Raw genomic sequence first — 17,999 nt, 5'->3', positions numbered from 1 at the left:
AGCAGCACCTGAAGTAATGCACAGGTGTAAAAACATGCTTCCAAGTACATCCTGAAGACTTACCCAAGATCCAAGATTTTTAGAATAAAACTGAACCCATAAGCCCCAGTGAAAGATGCTCTCTTACAAATTTGGCAGATAACATAAATTTGTATTTTGATTTCAGTTATTTTTCTCATTTCATCAGCAATCCTTTACAAACCAGATGATGGGCAGCCTGTGATTGACAGATGCAACAGTGTTCAACATTTTTCCATGCTCACTGTATTTACTATCATGCAATTGCATGTGCATTAAAGTTTAAAGCCCCTGGCAGCAGTTCAATGCATGTATGGTCAAGATGACACGGTGAAGAATCAGAATGGGGAAGAAAGACATTTTAAGTGACTCTGAATGTGGCTGGTTGTTGGTCTGAGCTGATCTGAGTGTTTGAGAAACTGCTGATCTACTGGGACTTTCCCACACAGCCATCTCTGGGGTTTACAGAAAATGGTCTGATAAATATAAAGTTAGCAGCAGTTCTCTGGGTGAAAATGCCTTTTTAAATTCCAGAGGTCAGAGGGGAATGGCTAGGCTGTTTCAAAGGGAAAGGAAGGCTGCAGTAAGTCAAATGACCACTTGCTGCACCCAAGGGCATTTCTGAATGTACAACATGTTAGAGCAGATGGGCTACAGAAGCAAAAAGAGCACACAAGGTGGCACTCCTGTTAGCCAGGAAAATAAAGCTACAGTTTATACAGGATCACCAAACTTTACAGTAGAGCTCTGAAAAAATTTCGTTAGGTATTGATTTCTGCTGCAACATTGAGATGGTGGCATCAGATTTTTGAGGCGTAAGGTCAGAATTTGTAGTTATTTATTAATTAACTTATCCTGTCCGGCACCTTCAGCAAGCACAATCATTGTCTGAATGCACTGCTGTGCCAAACACATTTGCTTTTCAAACAGGAACTCTATTCAATTTTATCCTTTGTACTTTATATATATGCATATATAGCGAGAGTAATAACTCAAAAAGAACTGATACCCATCTATCAAGGTATCAGAGAGTGAGAGAGGTGTGAGAATCATTCCTACTGTTCTCTATAAAACTGTACAACAACTCTTCTTTCTGTGACTGGTGAGCACTCCTGTCAGGCATAAGATTACACAATTATTTTTGTTATACACCTTCAGCCGGTTTTTAAGATTGGTATAGTTAAAGTACATATTACTTATTATTGCACTACTGTCGTGCACAGGTTTTTTTTTAATCCTAGGCTGTACTATTTTTATTCAATTACTCAGTTCTTAACCAATCTGACCCATTTAGGATTAAGCTGGCTGGGCTAGACGGAGCTCGTGAACTAAAAATGAGCGTGACACTCCCGGTCTATGACATACTACACAAACACAGTTAAAAACAGTAGCATTGCCCTTTAAGTGAACCGTCCAATGACACCACCCGCCCGGCTCGGCTGACAGTTTGGTGACCGAGTGACGGAGATTTGGGGATGCTGTCAGAACAAGGTAAAAGCGGCGAAGCTCCTATTCTAATCAAGTATCTCTGAGGTGTATCTAATTGGTTTCTAACTCGTCGCAAAGCCTGTAGGATAAACGGGTGTTTCCTTTTTTCCTTAATATTCTTGTAGCTAACAACCTGCTGTTAGCTAACACTGCGGTTTAGAGTCACTAGCTAGCGTTAGCATGAGCATAATGGCATTTAGCCGTCTGGTGTCAAGTGCCAGTCCACAGTAGAGGTCAGATAACTTCAGACACATTACTGTTAAACTGTGTGAGGCTGTCGACCCCTCTGTTTTGGCTAAAACTGTTAAATTTAAAGCGCTCAGGGCCATGAATGAAATGTTGTCAGAGTGCGCTGCACTTAGCGTTATATGTCGCTTCTGATGTCAGGTTCTCGCTCTGCTTCTCCAGAGCTGGGGAAAAGATGCTATTTGTAGCCTGCATAAACGGGAAAAACATAATTCTTATTGGCTTTAAATGACAGGCACACGGCATGCCTCATCGTGTTTACAGCTCACTGGCTCGTCACTTGCGGTCCTTTTGCTACACGTCGGGATAATAATAACCAATCCAGTCATTCCCCGTCGTGTGTTGGAAGGCGCGGACGGTTTTCCAGCCCGCCCCGAGCTCCTCTCCTCCGGCTGTCTTACTGTTGGATAATGTCATATTGCCAACGCAGGGGTGTGTTACACAATCAGGCCGTCATGTAAAACAGAAACACGTGTCTATAGGCGGTGCTGAAAAACGCACTTCTGTTTTTTACTGGGAAACATTGACACCGCAGAGTGGGTAAAAAGAGCTGCCTCTCGGTTATTTTCGCAGCTTTCAGCCGGTTTTATCATCCATTTGTGATTGAGATGAGAGGTGCGAGCTGAACATGTGTTTTCCTTGCAGAGAGGACAATGATAAGAACATGATCAGCGCCGATGGCTTCTCAAAATGCGAGGCGACCCTGCAAGAGACAGGGAGGAGGAGGAGGCGGCCACCCGCAGAGATGCTCCATCTGCTGTCAGCTGTCATTGTTTGGCTGGTGACCGGCACCACCATCTCCAGTCTCAACAAATGGATATTTGCCGTTTACAACTTCAGGTACCCTCTGCTGCTGTCAGCTCTGCACATGCTGACAGCCATAGTGGTGGATTACGGCCTGATCAAGCTGCAGGTGATCCGCCACAGAGGGGTCGGAGAGCAGGACCTGACCCCCAGCGCAAAATGTAAGGTGTTCCTGTTGAGCCTGACGTTTTGTGCCAGCATCGCCTTTGGAAACATGGGTCTGAACTATGTCCAGCTGTCATTTGCACAAATGATATACACTACCACCCCGCTTTTTACCCTGGCCATCTCCACACTGATCCTAGGCAAGCAGCATCACATCATCAAATACACAGCCATGATGCCCATCTGCCTGGGAGCCTCTTTCAGCATTATGGGAGAGGTCCAGTTCGATCAGACTGGCTGCTTCTTTGTGTTCGCAGCAACCATGCTGAGAGGAGTCAAGTCCATCCAGCAGAGTGAGTACCACTTTCTCTGCATCACTGTCCCGTTTTGCCATGCTGGGAAGCTGACATGTTGTTTTGTCCCGTTGCTAAAGAAAACAATAACCCAATTGACATCAGGGAGCATTTTAGACACTGCAGCCGTCTGCGGTCCTGGAACTTCTTAGAAATTTGGTGATTCACTTCTCCGTTCATAAACGCACCCTAGCATTAAGGCGGAATGGCACATTGGCTGGTTTTTCAGTTGCTAGGGGAACGTGATAAATAAACACATATGTTTTTGTGGTATGCCCCAGTGGCTGGCTGATCTGTTGTATGTTTATTTTGGTTTCTAATATAAACTTTAATTTCATTATGAAGATGATTTTATCTTCTTTACATTTGCTGCTCAGGTTTTGATTTACTGAATAAGCTTTTTGTACACTCAACATTTCAGAAAATCCACCACAAACTGAGAAGTTTTTGAATTGCAAATCAGTCAGGTTCTTCTCTGCAGTCCTGTGTGTCCCTCACTCTCTAACTTTCCTATCTAGCTATAAAGACCTAAAATGCCCCCAAAATAATAATAAAGGCCAGATTGTTGCTTGACTTTGTTAAATCTTAAATGATTCTTAAGAGACCTTTAAAGTTCGTGATTGGATTATCTAAATGAGGTAAAAATGAATGGCTTTCAGTTGAAAAAAAACATGCGAGAGATTCCTTTCTTAGATTGATGTCATGTGGACTAACTTTTGCCCTCGCTGCATTTGTCCGGTGTACTCATTCACCTAATGTTCTGAGCTCTCACTGGAGCTTTCATTACATAAATTGCTTTAAAGCTGCAAACCGATTGCGCCACAGATCGGTAGCTTAGCTTCCGCAACGTCATCAGTCTTCATAAGAATGTGGTTGTCAGAGAGGGACAAAAAGAGTCTCTAAACACACGTATAAAGAGAGGCCCTGTCTTTAGTCTGTTGCAGAAGCAGACATGCAGGTTGCTCAGAGGAATGTAATGCTGCACACTGTTCCTGGTGGAGCAGAGGTACAGGCACGCTCATAACCTCAAGGGTCATCACTTTAAATCCCTTCTTAACAAATTGCAGATGTTTTTTGCTTGTTGCTTTGTTTAAATGTTGGAAGGAAAATGTAGGCCCTGCTTTTGCTTTTGGGATGTAATATGTAAACGATGTCCTGAACATTTTATTTTTAATCATGGCTAAAATTTTATGCCCTCAGATGTTGTCTCATGTTTCAAGAAGCTATTTTAAGCCTATTACGCGTGTTGTTGCAGCAGTTTATTTTTGTACTCTGACACACTTTGTTAGGGCATTTTTTTTTTAAAAACATTCAGCATTTAGAGTTTTGTTGTTTAACAGTAATGTGTTTGATTTTCCATGACATCATGGCATATTACACAAATTTCCCAAAAAGGAGATTTGCATAATGACCTCTGATGTGCTTTTCGCTCTCCTTTTGATGGACACACACGCACATAAAATCACACGGACCTGCTGTTATGAAAGTACTCCCTGTGTTTTTGCTAGGAAATATGTCTGAATCGATTGGTAGCAAAAGTATCTTTTGTAATGGGGAATGTTACAGTAATACAGATTTTTTTTTTTTTTTTTTTTTTTTTTTTTTTTTTTTTTGCCTGTTGCAGCTGCTCTCACACATCATGGTAACTACATAGACTGTATATAAAGGCTGGACATAACTACCACACTGGACTCATTTTAAAGGCTCTAGGTTAGCATTTGGCCCCTGTCACGTGAGCCAGACCTGACCAAATATGGACGAGAGAGTGGAGCATTAACCTGTCAGTTAGTGCTAGCAGGCTCTGTTAGCATGCTATGTCCATACAGCATTCTGCTGCAACACACTGATAGAGATATTTGCTAATTAGACTAATAAAGCACTAATTAATTACCACAGCTGATGCACAAGCTTCTGGGATGCTCTGCACCTCATAGCAAACCAAAACATTAGTAGACTTTTAAACATGTTCCAAAAAGTAGGAACAGCACAAGCATGGTGTAAAAGCTCCGGCTCAGTGAGGCACAGCAGATAATCATCACCTGTCTGCGATGTTATGAAAATAAAAACTATGAAATGTATCTGGTTATATCAGGCTGTAAACATGTGGTTTAGTGTTGTAATTTTCAGCAACTTTTGGCATGAGAGTCTATTGGAATGTACTGCTTTAAGTGGTCGTTAAAGGAACTTCACTTCAGTGTTGACTTCCTTTTCCAGCTTGCCTAAAACACACATTATTACATTTTGACAGACTGAAGGGTAATAGCCATTTGAAGTGTGTGTGCGTGTGCATGTGCGTGTCATTGCTGTTACAACAGATGTAGCTGTCACAGAGAGATTACAGATGTAAATATAAAGTAAACCAGATAAACTAATTCTCCCTAAATGAGTACAGATCAGGACATTGATGTGACTAGATAAGCTTGAAGTGTTTCCTCTTTCTATTGCAAAGCCTCTGCGTACTTTCATTTGTATACATGTCTTTTCTGTATACGAAACTCTTTATGTGCTGGGGTGGGGGTTTGTCGTCCCCAGTCTCATCAGACCGTTGATGCACCTGCAGCTCCACGTTGGTGTTATTGTGCAGCATCTCCAGCACTTACAGCATGTGTGGGACTATTAAATTGAAAGAACTGCTGTCATGTTTTTTAGCTTGTAACACCGCTAGCTGTGCCTCAGTATCTTTACTTTGACACAGCTGGGCAGTGCTTAGTTTTCTGTTTTCTGTATGGGAATAAGTAGTGTGTTCTGTTTGTAACTGCTGTGTACATTTGTCTGTTTTTATAGGTATTTTACTTCAGGAGGAAAAGATCAACTCCGTGTTCCTGCTGTACCTGATGTCCATTCCCAGTTTTTGCATCTTGGCCATAGCTGCTCTCGCCTTGGAAAACTGGGCTATGCTTGAGTCGCCGCTTCATTACGACCGCCACCTGTGGGTCTTCATCTTGCTCAGCTGCCTGGGCTCGGTCATGTACAACTTGGCCAGCTGCTGCGTCATCACGCTCACCTCGGCGGTCACTCTGCACATCCTCGGCAACCTTAGCGTGGTGGGAAACCTGCTGTTGTCTCAACTGCTCTTCGGCAGCGAACTGTCGGCCCTGAGCTGTGCCGGCGCAGTGCTCACGTTGTCTGGCATGCTCATCTATCAGAACTCAGAATTTATCGTTAGCTACCTGGATGCACGCAGGGCCAAAGCAAAAGGCTCCGTACGAGTGGATTTTCACAGTGCACGTGGAGAAGACTCGGTTAAAGCTAGTGCGTCTGATAAAACATATCATCCCCATCATCAGGGCGCAGACAGAAAACAGGAAGACAAAATGGACTGAAAAGAAAAGAGGAGTCGTACCCTAGTGTGTGACTTTATACAGCTATAGTGTCGCCAACAGTGACAGATGTTTTTTAATTTTTTTTTTGACTTCCTCACTGTGCCACTTTATTTATCTCCAATTCACACAGAACTGGAGTCTGCAGAGAGGAAAAGTTGCCTTTTTGCATTAGTAGTACTATTATTATTATTTATTTATATTTCTTTGGTTTACAATGAAGGTAACTTTTTTGCCCTTATCCGTGTCACATATAGCCTATAGCGGTATATGCATGCATGAGCACACTGAACTCATTGATACCTCATCAGGTATTCACACTGTCACTCTTACTACTCCACTGTGAAAATGTTCTCGTATCCAGAGGGCTTTAATCAACGTTTTGGGTGTCTGTTGTGGATATTACCCGCTACAGTAAAGCCTCATAGATTGGGGGGGGGGGCCTCAGATCTGAGCGGGCACAATTTGTAATAAAAAGCTATATTTATGGTACTGTTACCTGACACTCTCCCGGCCCTATTGTGGTAAGGGACTGGGTGTTTTTGGCAGCTTTTTTATGTAGACATGTAATGTGGGTAGCTTGTTAAATAAAGGCAAAGGCACTGCTGTTGTGAGTGTTGGTAAGTTACGAGTATGGATAGAGCTGACACTTCTGTGCAATGCCACATAACATTTCCTCTCCTGAAGCACATTTTTAATAAGAGGCTGTGTTTCGTCCTACTATAGGAATGTCAGTGTGGCTTTCCACTTCAGGCCTAAATTTTGTTCTCGCTCCAACCTGGAAAGACGGTCTCTGTAGAGCTAGTCCAATTATTTCCAACTTTTACAACGGCGCACTGATAATTAGGTTCACAAGGTCTCTAAGGAGTGTCACTCAACCTTAGCTGGCTTTTCCCTCTGGAAGACCTGAGGAGGAAAAAAAAAAAAAAAGACTTGAGATGTACTTTAAGGTCGCTTCTTAAATCCTAACCTTTGTTAAGCCAGCACGTCTTAGAGAAACTGACTTCTTTTAAAAAGTGTTCCGTTTTCACTCTCAGTATTTAAAAAGCATCTTATTATGACATATTTTAGCCCCCCTCTGATATTTATATGAAAGAAAATATTTATTTTTTAGGGCCTTAGCAATAATCAGAGGGGGTTTAATGCTGTGGAATTTGGTCCTCAAGTGTCTTGCAGCTGTGTACATGTAAAGTCTGAGTGTGTTAAAGCAGACGCTTGCATGCTTTTGCTCCAGAAAGCATCCAAAATGTCCTCGGATGCTTGTTGCACACCTTCCTACATGCACGGTATGCCAAATGTTTACTTTAAAGCTTTTTTTTTCTGCTTTTTTTTTTTTTTTTTTTTTGTCTTGTGAAACCTGTTCTGTCAGTGACCAGATACGACCAATGCTCACGTACAGTGTGAGCTCTCAAAAGATGAAAACAACAAAGCCCTGCGTGGAAAAAGGCTCAGTATGACACACCAGTTTTTTCAGCATGTTTCACCGTAAGAATAACAGCAAACAACGCCGCATGTTGATTCAGCTGAATAACATTTCAAGGATGTCATTCATGAAAATTACTCAAAACGTGTAAGATGCTTTTATAATTCCATGATTAGTTGAAAATGGTTGCATTTAATTTCTTTTGCAGTGTGTATGGTTTTACTGGTTTTATATTTCTTAATAACACCACTCACATTTAAAAGTGATGTTCAACAGATCATTTCACTGGTTTTAGGCTACTGTACTGAATACCTCAACTCTTAAACAGGACTCATGCCCCCTTGCGTTCATAGGACTGAGATCAAGCAGCTTTTCAATAGTCATAAAGAAACCACAGCGAGGGAGATCGCTCACAGATAAAATAGTTCATATATACATTTTGACAATTTAATAATCGGTAAGCTGTAGTTGGTTTGCAGGTTTATGACCTAATTTCACAGTCTCAGCTCTGTTTGGCAGGTTTGGCTACTTGTTCTTGTCATGTTTGAGAAGATTATGAGTCTGGAGAAGATAAAAAAAACAAAGCAATTGTTGCATTGACACGGTACGAAGACGCCGCTTAAAAAAAAGCCTACAGTTCCTGTGTGCATACTGTGTTTGATTGTTTGCAAAGTTAGTTGGATGTAAATAGTTATTTTATTTTGTTATGTATTTTATAGTCATATGACTGGTTGAAACTATACTGGTTCAGGAATGAAATGTCTGCCTCATGCCTTAATTGGACATACTGTAGATGAGAATGCAGTTTTGATGAATGCTGTAGGTGTTTTTCTTGTTTACGGGCAACGATACGGCTCATCCATGTACACGTGACCTGCAAATGTATGAAAAGAAAAAAATGGACTGGTATAATAAAATAACAAAACCAAACACCTCATTTCTGAATTGCCTTGTTCTTGAAACTGCATTCATATCTGAAATGAATTCAACACCACCTTCCTGTTATGGGGTTAGAGAGACCAACCACATCCTTTGTAATTGATGTAATTATATGCTTAGGTTGGGTCACTGAGTTTAAACTGAATTCTTAACACACATCTTAGAAGACATTAGCATTTTTAACTATTGTAAATACATTTATTGGATACTTTATTAGCCACACCTTGCTAGTACTGTGTTAGACTCCCTTTTCCTTTCAGAACTGCATTAATTCTTCATGATATAGATTCACAAGGTGCTGTAAACATTCCTCTGAGATTTTAGTTCCTATCGATATGACAGTCAACAGAGTTACTGCAGGTTTGTCATCTAAACATCCATGATGTGAATGAGGGGATGGCCGTGATCAGCCATACACAGGTAGGCTGTGTTGTTGGTGCGAAGTGGCTCAAAATGTGCCAAGAAAATGTCCACCACAACGTTATACCGGTAGCAGCAGCAGCCTGAACCATTAAAACAAGTCAGGATAGATCTATGCTTTCATGTTGTTTACACAAAACCACGACTCATCAGACCAGGCAACGCTTTCCATATTTGCTGTTGTCCATGTTTGACGAGGCCGTGGCATCAGTATCCTGTTCTTAGCTCACAGTAGTAGCAGCCTGTTTGGTCTTCTGCTGTTGTAGCCCATCTGATAAAAGATCTGATATGTCATGTGTAGTCACAGGTGCCTTGCTGCATACCTTGGCTGTAACAAGTGGTTATTTTTGTTACAGTTGCCTTCTTATCAGCTCAAACAGTCTGCCCATTCTCCCTCCTCCTCTGGCACCCACAAGGCATTTTTGCCCAAGAACAGCCACTCGCTGGATATTTTCTACTTTTTTTGGACTGTTCTCTGTAAACCCTAGAGATGGATTTATGGGAAAATCCCAGCAGATCAGCAGTTTCTGAAATACTCAGACTAGTCTGTCTGCCACCAACAATGTTCTTATATCAACTTTTATCGCCTTTCTTCCTGATTCTGAAGCTCGGTTTGAACTTCAGCAGGTCGTCTTCATCATGTCTAAAGACACTGGACTGCTATCACGTGATTGGCTGATTAGATATTTGCATTGATAAGCAGCTAAAGAGGTGCACCTAACAAAGTGGGGGGTGAGTATCATTAAGGTCCTCAGAAACTTTCACATATGTGCAGTTCATAGAATAGAGTCTGTGAAGGTTCTCAGTCATCCAGGTCATCGTAGTCTAAGGAGCTTGGAAAGAAAAGCGTCTGGACTTCTTTCAGTTGCTTGAAGACGTTTCACCTCTCATCCGAGAAGCTTCTTCAGTTCTAAGGGTCAAATGGTGGAGAGTCCCAGATTTAAGCCCAGTGGGAGTAACCCCCCAAAGAGGGACAAAGGACCCCCTGATGATCCTCTACCTAATCACATGAGCCAAGGTGTGTAAGCGGGTGTGGGTCCCAGTCAGCCAGGGTTTCGGGTGAGCTCATTGTGAAACCTGGTCCCACCCTATCATGTGATTTCCTGAGGTCAGATGGCCCAGGATGTGAGTGGGCATTAAGGCGTCTGGGAAGGGATCTCAAAACTGGGTTATAGATGGCAGACAGTTGGTGTCGTAAACCACCGCCTCTGTTCAAAGATGGTCGCTCACAGTGGACGTAAATGGCTTCTTTCACTCCTCTTTCAAACCATCTGTCCTCTCTGTCCAAAATGTGAACGTTGGCATCCTCGAAAGAGTGACCTTGTGTGTGTGGGCTTCCGGTAAACTTCGATGTTGAGGTTGCCGTTCTCTTCAATGTGCACAGCGCAGTCCAGGAAAGGCAAACAATTGTCCTTTGTGTCTTCCCTGGTGAACTTGATGTTTTTATCCACAGCGTTAATGTGAGCAGTGAAGGATTCCACTTCTTGTGTCTTGATTTTGACCCAGGTGTCGTCCACATATCTGTACCAGTGGCTGGGTACTCTCCCTTTAAAAGAGCCAAGAGCCTTTCTTTCCACTTCCTCCATGTAAAGGTTGGCTACAATAGGTGACAGCCATGTTTTTGTCTGTAGAAACCCTCGTTGTATTTGAAATATGTAGTGGTGAGGCAGAGGTCTAACAGTGTGCAAATCTGATCGGGTGTGAAGTTGGTCCTGTCTTCCAAGGAGCTGGAGAAAGAGAAGACAAATGGTAAACGGTAAACTTCAACCTCAGTTTACCAGAAGCCCACACACACGGACCAGTACCTCCTTGGCTCATGGCTCATGTGATTAGGTAGAGGATCATCAGGGGGTCCTTTGTCCCTCTTTGGGGGGAAACTCCCACTGGGTTTAAATCTGGGACTCTCCACCATTTGACCCTTAGAACTGAAGAAGCTTCTCGGATGAGAGGTGAAACGTCTTCAAGCAACTCAAAGAAGTCCAGACGCTTTTCTTTCCAAGCTCTTTAGATAGAATAGAGTTGGAACTAATTTTCATTTCTGATTCAAGATCCACTGATTATAAGATTTGAAAACTTTGAATCAGTTTGTATAACTTTAGCAATTCCCAGCTTTTCCTGCAGCTTGAAAAATCTCTGCTGGGGAAATAAGGCCTGAGCCACCTCATGTTGGTGCTTTCTCACTTCGAGGACATTTTGAAGCAGTTATGCATGCTCACCACTGGATGGAGCACTTTGTGTGCTTTGTGATTTAATGGCACCATATCTTAGGCTCTAAAACTTTTCAAACACTTAACAGAGTCACAGCTGAAGTTGAGCATATTTTTTTAAGCTGTTTTCTCCCAGACGCTTGTTTGTATCCGTCTCTGTGTGTCTGCACTCCGTCCTCCTTTAAAGACATTCTGACTTCTGTAAACAAAGTCCAGTGGTCATACTTTTGCCTCAATAAGGCAATGCTCCTCACTTTTTTTTGCCACTGTTAACTCCTTATTTTCCACCCCGATGATTCGTCTGGAGCACTCCAGTAGAGCCACGGTCAAAGTTTATATGAGGTTATGCGCCATAAATTTTCACATGGCATCATCCAGAATCCACTAACAAGAGGAGGAGGGACTCTTCTGAAGGTGACAGAGATGGATGAACCAGGACCTGATGTGTTTCTTTCTTCTTCTCCTCCTCCTCTTTCATCCCTTTTTGGGTGGTTCGTGTAAGCAATCTGCACTCTCTCTCCAAACATGCATCCTTACGAAGCGCTGCAGTGTGAGGTGTGATGCAGGGCTGAGCTCCCACAGCTCCCCAGAGAACTTTAAAGGAGGAGCAGGGAGAGGAGCAAGGCGTGCTGACTCCTAAAGATCACCACAAAACGCACCCTGAAACAGGTGAGTCACACCAAACCTCAGCAGCTGCCAACCCCTAATCTGAGTCTAATTTTCACAGTCTTGTTTCTTTGTGCTTCCCATGTTGTGTCAATGAGTACTAGATTTTTCCAGTGTCTCAGCACATAGTTGCACGCTGTTATCAGATTCTTTTAGTAATGCTTGCTACATTACTATATTTGTACGTGTTTTTCCCGCCTCTGTGCCGTAGTCAGGCATCTGCTGCGATAAACTGAGACGTCCTTCTGTGTCGGCAAAGGCTCACAGAGTAGTTTGTATTAAAATTACTGACTGCATGCAGACGAATTCTTCAGCTCTATCTGTAAAACCTGTGCTTTAATTTTACTGTAAACAGTGAGAACTATCTGGCCTGGTTGGTCAGAAATAATTCAAGTATTTTTAATCCTGTGTCAGTGATTAACTTTGGATTATTAAGGCGAAGTTGTTGCTAAAAAAACAACAACTAAAAAACCCAGAAAGTCAAGAATTATGTCAGTATGTGTTAGGACAGCTCTGTTATCATACAGCCAGGTTCACCTGTCAGACATGGAGTCAAAAACTGATGGCAAATCATCGCTAACCAGCGAAGAACTGGCTGCTATTGAGGATGAAGATGTTCTCAACAAGATGGTGAGTGAGTTATAGGTGGCTTCAGCCAATCAAATTATCCATATCACATCTATGCAAAGAAAAAGCAGTGAGATAATTGTTGTTTCGTTTCCATTTTGCCATCCTGTGTGTTCTAAACTGTGTAATTTCTGACATTTAAATTCAGTTTTATTGATACAGCACCAAATCACAACAACAGTCACCTCGAGATGCTTTATATTATAAGATAAATGTCTTACAGTATCAAAGAGACATGACCAGCTGGGTGTTGAAAGGAAAGGAAAGGAAAGGGAGACAGGACAAAACACAAACTATGGGAACGAGAAGGTCAATTTTAATGACATAAAGCAGCGGCGAATAAACACAAGGAGAATGAAAACGGGTGAGCGGAAAAGAAACGCTCAGTGCTCATCATGGGAAGTCAACATCCTGAGGCTATAGCAGCATAACTATGACATAATTAAGGATCACCTGATCCAGCTTGCCATTATAAGCTTGTTGTGATCCTCATCTTAAAACTAGAAAAGGTGTCTGTCTCCTGAATCCAAACTGGGAGCTGGTTCCACAGGCGAGGGGCCTGATAGCTGAAGTCTCTGCCTTCCACTCTACTTTTAGAAACTCTACACTGTATTTGATGTAATGCAATGTTTTAAATGATTCTCACTCAGTTTTCTGCTTTAGTTTAGTAAATTTTGGGGGGATTTCTATCAACTTTCAATTCAAGTTGAAATTAAAACCTGTTTCGTTAACTTATTTCTTTTTTTTTGTTTTTTTGTTTTTTTTGTTAAGTGACAATGCTAAGTTTCACTTATTGTATAACTTAAACTTAAACTGTAACTTAAATCTGTTGGGTTGATCTGAGTTGTTAACTTAATTTAATTAAATCACATGTTACCAGTTGACATAACAATGATCTTTTTTGGGAACCACAAAAACACTTATATGTGCGGAGAATGGTTTTAAATTCAGTTCAATAATTCTTTTAGTAGTTCTTTTATTTCTAGTTTAAATCTGGGCCAATGATGAGAAGCTAATATGGGCAAAATATTAAATATGATCTCCCTCTCTCTCCTGAGAGAATAACTGCAACACTTTGGATTAATTGAAGGCTTTTTAAGGAGCTTTCAAAACAGTCTGATAATAATGAATCACAGTAGTCCAGCTGAGAGGTAACAAATGTGTGGGCTAGTTTTTCAGCATCGCTCTGGATTATTGCACAGATGACAAAAAGCAGTCCTACATATTTGTTTAATGTGCGCGCTGAATACAATCCTGGTCAGAAAAACGACTCCAAGATTCCTCACAGTGTTACTGGAAGCCAAAGTAATGACATTACTTAGGACCAAGTAACCTCAGTTTTGCCTAGATTTACAAGACATGCCTGCAGTCATATAAAAATATTCTGAAAGACCGGATTACAAGGTGGTTTATAATATTTTTTCTTTATATTGTTTCTGTACCTGTAATTATCTTTTTAGCTCGACAACACCTCAGATTTTGAAGAGAGACGGATGATCCGTTCTGCATTAAGGGATCTCCTGAAGAAAAAAAGAGGTGAAATCTCAGGAAAACTTTGACAGCTCTGTCAAATAGTGAGGGGAAGTGCTATAATCATGACTCATTTGGTCCTTTGCTTTCCTTTTTCTTTCTTTAAATTGCCTATCATCAGAAAAACGGGAGCAGGAGCGAGGGTTAAGGCAGCAAAACCTAAGACAGCAAGGTCTGAGCAAAGCGGGAACGACAGGCGGGACCGTTAGCATAGGAAGGGCATCCATGAACCAGCAGCCGCCAATAAACAGTAACTGTGAACCCCCTAATGTCTGTTAATGCATCATCCTGCACTTCAGTTTTAATAATTTTGACACTTTAATTCTCTTCATCATTTTAGAACCAAGCAGCCAGCCATCTCCATCAGCAGCTACTCCCTTTAACAGGACAGGAGGCAGGTGAGTCACATGCGAGGCGGTGTAGATGAACATTTTTGCAAAAAGGGGATTAAAGAACAATCATCTGCTTCTTTGATATAGACATTATGCTTCAGCTCAATGAGCGGGAAAATGCTCAAAGCATTTGCCATGTGAAAAGATGAGGTGACCCATACTTTTGTGTCTTTGTTTCCTCTCCTCAGCAAGGCCAGTTCTGCTGCTGCTGCTCCTCCTGCTGCGGCACCCAACGCTAAGAATGTCAAACAGATGCTTCTGGACTGGTGCAGGGCCAAAACAGAGCCATATGAGGTAAATATGCCCTACCTCACTCTGTCTATGAATTATTGCCCCGTGGAGCTACACATAGCCCTGACTCTTATGTCCCTCTTGCTGCCACTTTTCCCTCTAAACTTATCCCGCTCTGGTATGAAACAGGGGGTGGACATTCAGAACTTCTCCTCCAGCTGGAAAGACGGCATTGCCTTTTGCGCCCTGGTGCACCGCTTCTTCCCTGACGCTTTCGAGTACTCCATCCTCAACCCCAACAAGCCCAAGGAAAACTTCCAGCTGGCTTTCAACACTGCGGAGTGAGCTCTCCTTCCTTATATGTCCTATCTGCAAAAACTCGAGCTTTGAATTATAAATAACAAAGTAACTTTACACTTACATTGTTTCTCTCAAGTCATTTTTCACTGACATTTGCACTTTCTGCAGGAGGTTGGCAGGCTGCCCCCCTCTGCTGGATGCCGATGACTTAGTCCGGATGAACGAGCCCGACTGGAAATGCGTGTACACATATATCCAGGAGTTTTACCGCTGTCTGGTGGAAAAAGGCCTGGTTAAAACCAAGAAGCGGCCATAGACTCAGAAACTTCGGGAGTTGCTGTGATTACAGTTTTTACAAATATTACACACATTACAGAAAGCTGATGTCAAAAGGGACAATGTTGTGTGCTTTTTTTCAACTAAATATTTACATCTCGCCTCCGATCACATCTGGCTCATGTATCACTTGAATGTGCCAAATGTGTAGTATTCATATTGGTTTGTGTGTGTTAGCAGGGGCTTGTGGGTGTCTGTGCTCTCAGTGGACAGCTGGCGCTTTGGATCAGTACATTCCAGTGAGATTACACATGTGTATTAATCCCACAGTCACAGGGAGATTCTGGGAACAACTTTTATGATGATGCTGTTAAGGGCCAGAGAGTGTAAGCACTACAGATCCATTTAATAAATATTAGTTCCACTATATGCGTTGCACTCCCTACTGTTATATTGATAAAAATGGTACTAAAGCATTTCCCTGATGCCATTTTCTCCAGCAGCTGGTGGTGTGCTGGATACTTTAATGAACAGTTTACAATTTGCCTTGACATGGGGCGTGGAGTTTAAAAGACGTGGGCTGTCTGCAACTCTGACTATCTCACCTTTAAAATTTGTGATCAGAACTTAATATATATACTTTAGGGCCATGAAAGGGAATGATTGTACAGCCTACATCTTTACAAACTTCAAAAAACAGAATTGGGTACACAAGTTTGAATTTATTCTGGATTGTCCCTAAGCCACAAATGATCAACAATGTCTTTAAACTTGACAAGTCCAAGGCCTGTTAATTTCTCATTAGTGATCATGATTGACTACGACTGGTAGTTTGTCTGGCAGCATAAAGGATTTATTTGATAGGATCAATACTCAGAATATTGAGAAAGTCTAAAGATGGAGAATTGCCAATTTGCACAAGTTAGGAAGGTTTTTCTGAGCCATTTCTAAGCAACTGCAGGTTCCAAGATCATCAGTTCAAACAACTGTATACAAATACGAGTTATTCTGATATGTCACCACTTTGCATAGATCTGGAAGAAGATGAGAGGAAGTTGGTCAGCATTTTCAGGAACAATCCAGGAACCTCTGAGGCTCAGCCTGCCTGCCAAGCCATAAACTGGAAACTGCTGAGAAAACCAGCATCACTATCCACACTGAAGGGTGTTTTACATCGCCATGGAGATAGAGGATGCTGACCAAGACAGAAGCCCCTGCTCCAAAATCAACACCTTCAAGCTTGACTGAAGTCTGCAGATCCCCACATGGACAAGGCAAATGCCTTATGAAGAAGAAAATGTATTATCAGACAAGACCGAGATAGAGCTATTTGACTACAGTGACAACGGGTGTGTTTGGAGTAAAGGTAAAGCTTCCACACTTACCAGCTTTTAAGCATGGTGGTGTTAGCATAATGCTCTGAGGCTGTTCTGCTGCCAGTCGTACTGGTACGTTGCACAAAGTGGATGGAATATTGAAGGAGAAGAACAACCTCCAAATTTTTCACCTTCACCTCAAATCAGCAGGTGGATCATTGAACAGTTGATGGTTCCAACAGCACAGTGATCCCAAACACATCAAAACAGGTTTTTGAATGGATAACGCAGGCTTATACTAAGCTTCTGGAGCGGCTTTCCCACAGCCCTGATCTCAACCCTATTGAAAATTTGTTGACTATGCTTAAAAGCCGGGTCCAGTCAAGGAAACCAACTAATGTAAATGAACTCTACCAGTTCTGCCAAGAAGAGTGATGAAATATCCAGCCAGAACTGTGGCAGAAGCTTGTTAAGCTTAAGCTTAGCAGCTTGCTGAGAATCCCTGTACGAAATATTAGTGGGGTATATATTTAAATCTGTGTGGATCAGAAAAAATATAAAATTAAGTCAAACTTGTGCACCCAATTCTTGATTTTTAGAGTCTTTTTCCATCCAGGAAAAAGAACAGTACAAAGAAATCATTAAAAGCCCCAAATTACCATGACATTCATGCTCATGCTGCGTGGATGTAAACTCCTGATCACAAATGTTCCCTTTTTCTTGCTGTTATGTTTCTTATAATGCCTCACACTTTATTTTCTGGAATCTCTTGTATGTTCACAAGAGTTTTTCTGATGTGCATTTAAATGCAGTCCAGCAAAATCTGTAGAGTAATTTTCATACCTTGCAAAGAATCAAAATTAAAGGCTTTATTAAATGCTCTTTTAGAGAAAATGTTGTATGTAGTCAGTTTGGTTTGAATGCATTGTCACTGTATAGACTGGCCCTACTACTGGCCCAAACAGTAATAACAGTACTTTTGAGGTAATATGTTTTCTGTTGAGACACGGTTGCTTTTTGCAGTTGTTTACTGCGCAAGCTTGTGTGTATTAAGGAATATAATACAAACGTTAAAAAAAAATGCAAAGTCACAAACATTATACATCAAAATTCTGTTTCTTGATAGGCTCGACAAAAAACCTCGGCATAAACACCATCAGTTGCTATTAACGCTTATTATTTTGTTCGTTTAATGGATTGTTGTGATGTACATAATATTACATAATATTACCAGCTGCCAGTGCCCAAAGTGAAATTTAAATATTGACATATGGATCAATTCGTGCTATCAGTGACGCACTAATGTCAGATTAATGCGTCAGTGATAGGACAGATGCT

General features: G+C 41.6%; 2 protein-coding genes across 3 annotated transcripts; both read left to right on the top strand.

Annotated features, from left to right (window-relative positions):
- Positions 1-1,391: 1,391 nt before the first annotated feature.
- Positions 1,392-8,689, top strand: slc35e4 (solute carrier family 35 member E4). 2 transcript variants are annotated; one of them, XM_004538173.4, is made up of 3 exons: positions 1,392-1,509; positions 2,398-3,014; positions 5,799-8,689. In XM_004538173.4, exons 2-3 carry the CDS (start codon positions 2,417-2,419, stop codon positions 6,335-6,337), a joined length of 1,137 nt encoding a protein of 378 aa, XP_004538230.2. In that variant the 5' UTR covers positions 1,392-1,509; positions 2,398-2,416; the 3' UTR covers positions 6,338-8,689. The 2 variants fall into 2 exon arrangements, with proteins under 2 accessions (XP_004538230.2, XP_004538231.2); XM_004538174.6 differs by lacking the exon at positions 1,392-1,509 and adding an exon at positions 1,985-2,292.
- Positions 8,690-11,574: 2,885 nt separating this feature from the next.
- On the top strand, positions 11,575-17,560 carry smtna (smoothelin a). Its single transcript, XM_004538177.4, has 8 exons — positions 11,575-11,992; positions 12,517-12,619; positions 14,077-14,152; positions 14,268-14,396; positions 14,487-14,544; positions 14,727-14,832; positions 14,959-15,110; positions 15,238-17,560. Exons 2-8 carry the CDS (start codon positions 12,536-12,538, stop codon positions 15,383-15,385), a joined length of 753 nt encoding a protein of 250 aa, XP_004538234.1. The 5' UTR covers positions 11,575-11,992; positions 12,517-12,535; the 3' UTR covers positions 15,386-17,560.
- Positions 17,561-17,999: the final 439 nt, after the last annotated feature.

The sequence above is a fragment of the Maylandia zebra genome, linkage group LG7 (genome assembly GCF_041146795.1).
Source record: "Maylandia zebra isolate NMK-2024a linkage group LG7, Mzebra_GT3a, whole genome shotgun sequence".
Lineage (NCBI taxonomy): Eukaryota > Metazoa > Chordata > Actinopteri > Cichliformes > Cichlidae > Maylandia > Maylandia zebra.
The sequence above is the reverse complement of the archived record's forward strand: the minus strand, read 5'-3'. Positions and strand labels throughout refer to the sequence as shown.

Bases quoted from the DNA above. Each gene is read 5' to 3' on its own strand.
- slc35e4 (XM_004538173.4), top strand. From the start codon at position 2,417: ATGATCAGCGCCGATGGCTTCTCAAAATGCGAGGCGACCCTGCAAGAG. The intron at 3,015-5,798 runs GTGAGTACCACT...CTGTTTTTATAG, and splicing joins AGTCAAGTCCATCCAGCAGA to GTATTTTACTTCAGGAGGAA.
- smtna (XM_004538177.4), top strand. From the start codon at position 12,536: ATGGAGTCAAAAACTGATGGCAAATCATCGCTAACCAGCGAAGAACTG. The intron at 14,397-14,486 runs GTAACTGTGAAC...TCATCATTTTAG, and splicing joins CCAGCAGCCGCCAATAAACA to AACCAAGCAGCCAGCCATCT. The intron at 14,545-14,726 runs GTGAGTCACATG...TCCTCTCCTCAG, and splicing joins TTTAACAGGACAGGAGGCAG to CAAGGCCAGTTCTGCTGCTG.